At 40.8% G+C, this 3264-nt stretch overlaps 1 protein-coding gene across 1 annotated transcript; it reads right to left on the reverse strand.

The window, feature by feature from the left end:
- Positions 1-209: 209 nt before the first annotated feature.
- Positions 210-1519, reverse strand: LOC146753099 (obscurin-like). The gene is made up of 3 exons (XM_085531090.1): positions 1495-1519; positions 695-961; positions 210-484 (listed from the first exon to the last, which is right to left on the reverse strand). The coding sequence occupies exons 1-3, from the start codon at positions 1517-1519 to the stop codon at positions 210-212; spliced, it is 567 nt and encodes a 188-aa protein (XP_085387216.1).
- Between the last annotated feature and the right edge of the window lie 1745 nt (positions 1520-3264).

Below are 3264 nucleotides of genomic sequence, written 5' to 3' on the forward strand. Positions count from 1 at the left end.
TGGTCATTAGTCATCCCAGAGGCAAAACACACACTGAATGATCTCTCCCTGCAGTCATAAATCCTTAATTCCATAAATCACTGGAAGAAAGCCCCTCATGACTTTGGTGACTATCTGAGCCCCAGAGAGGTGAGCTTTAGAAGCAGGATTGCTGCACAACAGAATGAACTGGAGCTCCTTAGCATCTCTTACATCCAGGAGGGGTGTGATCAGACCCACCTATCACCTTCAGGTGCGCTTTCTGACACCTTGTCTGACTTCACTGTCACTGTGCCAGCATCCTCAGGCTTAACCTGCTTCATTGTCAGTGTGCAGCAATTGCCAACGTTCTTGATGTCATTGCAATTGTTGGTGTAAAGGAGGTTGCCATTCAGGAACCATTCCACGTCCTCGTCATTATGGGACAGCTCGCAGGAGAAGACAGCAGAGCTCTCTTCTTCAATTTCCACATCCTGCAGGTGCTTCGTTACTTCTACATTGCAGGCTGTGGGGAAACAAGGTGAACTGTTACCACTGTTACTATAAAGCATACTGGGATGTGGTAGAATGGTTGGACTAGATGATCTTTGTGTAATCTTCTCAGTGAAGACTATACATTTATAAAGTTAGCAGGAGAGAACGGCAGAAATCAACCCCAAGAAGAGAAATCTGAGGTGAAATAGGACATGGAAGAGGCCACCCTCCCTGCTCATACCTTCAGCTGTCAGCGTGGCCTCAGTCTCTGCAATTCCTGCCTTGCACTTGTACACATCAGCATCATCGGGCTTCAGCTTCAGAATCTGGAGCTCTGCTGAATGCTTATCCCTCTTGATCTTGTACTTCTCAGAGGGCTTGATGAGTGTGTGGCCCTTGAACCATTTCACAACCTTTGGAGAAGGCCTGAAGTCACAGGACAGGATGACAGAATGATGTTCCAAAGCTCTCTTGTCCTCCAACTTCCTGGTGATTTCTATATGGTAATCTGCAAAGCAGGGGTGGAAGAGAAGAAAGGATGAGGACAATTGGAAGAAGAGGAAAGTCTCTTGCGTGTATTCCATTCCAATTAATGTCATGTTCACAATGGTTTTTTGAACCACTCCAAAGATAAAACAAATGATTGTCTATAGGGAATGCCATTGACTACATTTCAATAAAGTAATACTGTATATTATCTACCAAATGCAAGGTCCAGCTCTTGTTCTGTGCTTATTAAATTGCTCCCAGTTGAGGCTTTTATTCAAATAAGAGTGAGTTGAAAATATAACAAGTACTTTAGGATGTGAATGGAGACTCTTACGCTGGGGACAACAGCAGATAAAAAGCCTGGAAGTTTCTTTCAGGTGAAATCAATGACAAACTGCATCAAATTTAGGTGCTACCAAACTTAACCTTGTCTAGTTCAGAAATACAATTAATTTCACCTGATCTGACTTCTTTGGTATAGCCAAGGACAAAACCTCAGCTCTGTAGATCTGAATAGTAAGCACATCACAACTATTCAAACAGATCTTTTACTGAGATGCAGCTGTTCAAATTCCATTTGAACTGGAAATGGAGCAGACCCTCCAGACACACACAAAATATTTCAAAGACCCCAGTGAAGGAAGACTGTACGTTAATTAATTCTTCATCTTCATGATGTAAACCAAGCCTGGATATGTTACCTCTGACAAGCAGATTGGCTGTGGATTTTGATTTGCCAATTGAGAACTGAATGGTGCTTGTCATATCAGTGGTGGTTTTCGCTATGGCAAGCTGGTGGATGGTGCCTTCTTGCTGCATAATCAAGTTTCTGCCAGCCTGTAAGACTTCCCCACGTAGATACCACTTGGGAGGTTTCACAGATGGAATGGATATCTCGCATTCAAACTTGGCTTTTTCAGGCTCAGTCACATAGTCATCACACAGCTCCTTTACTAGATTAATGGATTGCTCTTTAAGAAGGATGGAACAAGAGAAAGCAGAGATGTAGAAGGAATGTAAAAAACCCTTACATTATCACCCTACTTACTCACATCAGCATTACTGCACATGAATACTACACCTATCAGCTCAAAATGCCTTAAAACATCATTAAATAATATTATAAAGAAAGGAATGTTGTTAAGAAGTCAGACAATAAGACTGACAACCTGAAGAGTGCCCAGATCTTCTGATTCCCAGTCCAACATCCAAATCAAACCATGACCTTCCCATCCCAATATCAAACTCCTTGCATTACAAAATGGAATACAGGTTCAATGAAACACAGACATTGATAATTACTTTGGTTAAATACAGCAACATAGCTCTGAACAACAAGTTTTCTCCTAGTAAAGGTCTCTGTAGCTCAAATGTAATGACTCTACTTAGGATAAATTCATTTTCCAGGATGTTCTTCCCCTTATAATGGTAACAGTGGCAAAGCTGGGGACTGAACTCTTGAGTAGTGTGCTAACTCAAATGTCTCCCTTTTCTTTATCACACTTAACATCATATATATACCCTAACATTGTATATATTTAAAAAAAAAAAACAAAAAAAAACCTGTGCTCTTTTCAAACAGACAGAGAAAATGAAGAAAAAGTCAAGCTATGTTTTTTATCCCTCAAGGTTCAAACACAAATCTGAAGTTTAAAAGTAGAAAATCAACCTCGTAAGAAAATAATCTGTTCTACTTAGCAAAAGTAAAACCCAAAAGACAAGCTGGATATTTTGTGGGCAGAAAGGTAGGTAGGTAGGAGTTTTTATTTCTGTGAAAGGTCCTGGTGGCGTTCAACTTTTTTGACATTCTTGCAAATGATGTTAGCTGGTCCATGTCACTTGTTCCACCCTAACCTCAGTCCCCAAACAAAAGGGGAACTCCCTTCTGAACCTTCTTCACTTCATTTCAGATGTCTTATATGCTTGATCTCCAACCCACCCCCCACTCAGGAGAAAGATCCCCCTCTTACACCCTACCATCTTGTCGCATTCTGATGTTGTCATCAGCCTTCAGCTTGTTGTCATCTTTGTACCACTGGCTCTGAACCTCATCGTGTGAAATCTCACAGACAAAAGATGCACTCCCATATTCATTCACTTCCACATCTTCCAGTGGTTTAACAATCTTGATATCTCCAGCTGTGAAACACTAGAGATATATTTGTCAGGGTATTTCCAGAACTGAGTGCAGCATCTTTTCCTTACACATATTTGCATAGAAAATAAGTAGGATTATGTTTTATTCTAAACCATCATCCATTCCTGAGTCATTTCCCTTTTCAACTCAGTCAATGCATTATTGCCCGTGAACTTAAAGATAGA

Source organism: Coturnix japonica, unplaced genomic scaffold (genome assembly GCF_054131305.1).
Source record: "Coturnix japonica strain WE unplaced genomic scaffold, WE-NBRP24 Scf040, whole genome shotgun sequence".
Classification (NCBI taxonomy): Eukaryota; Metazoa; Chordata; class Aves; order Galliformes; family Phasianidae; genus Coturnix; species Coturnix japonica.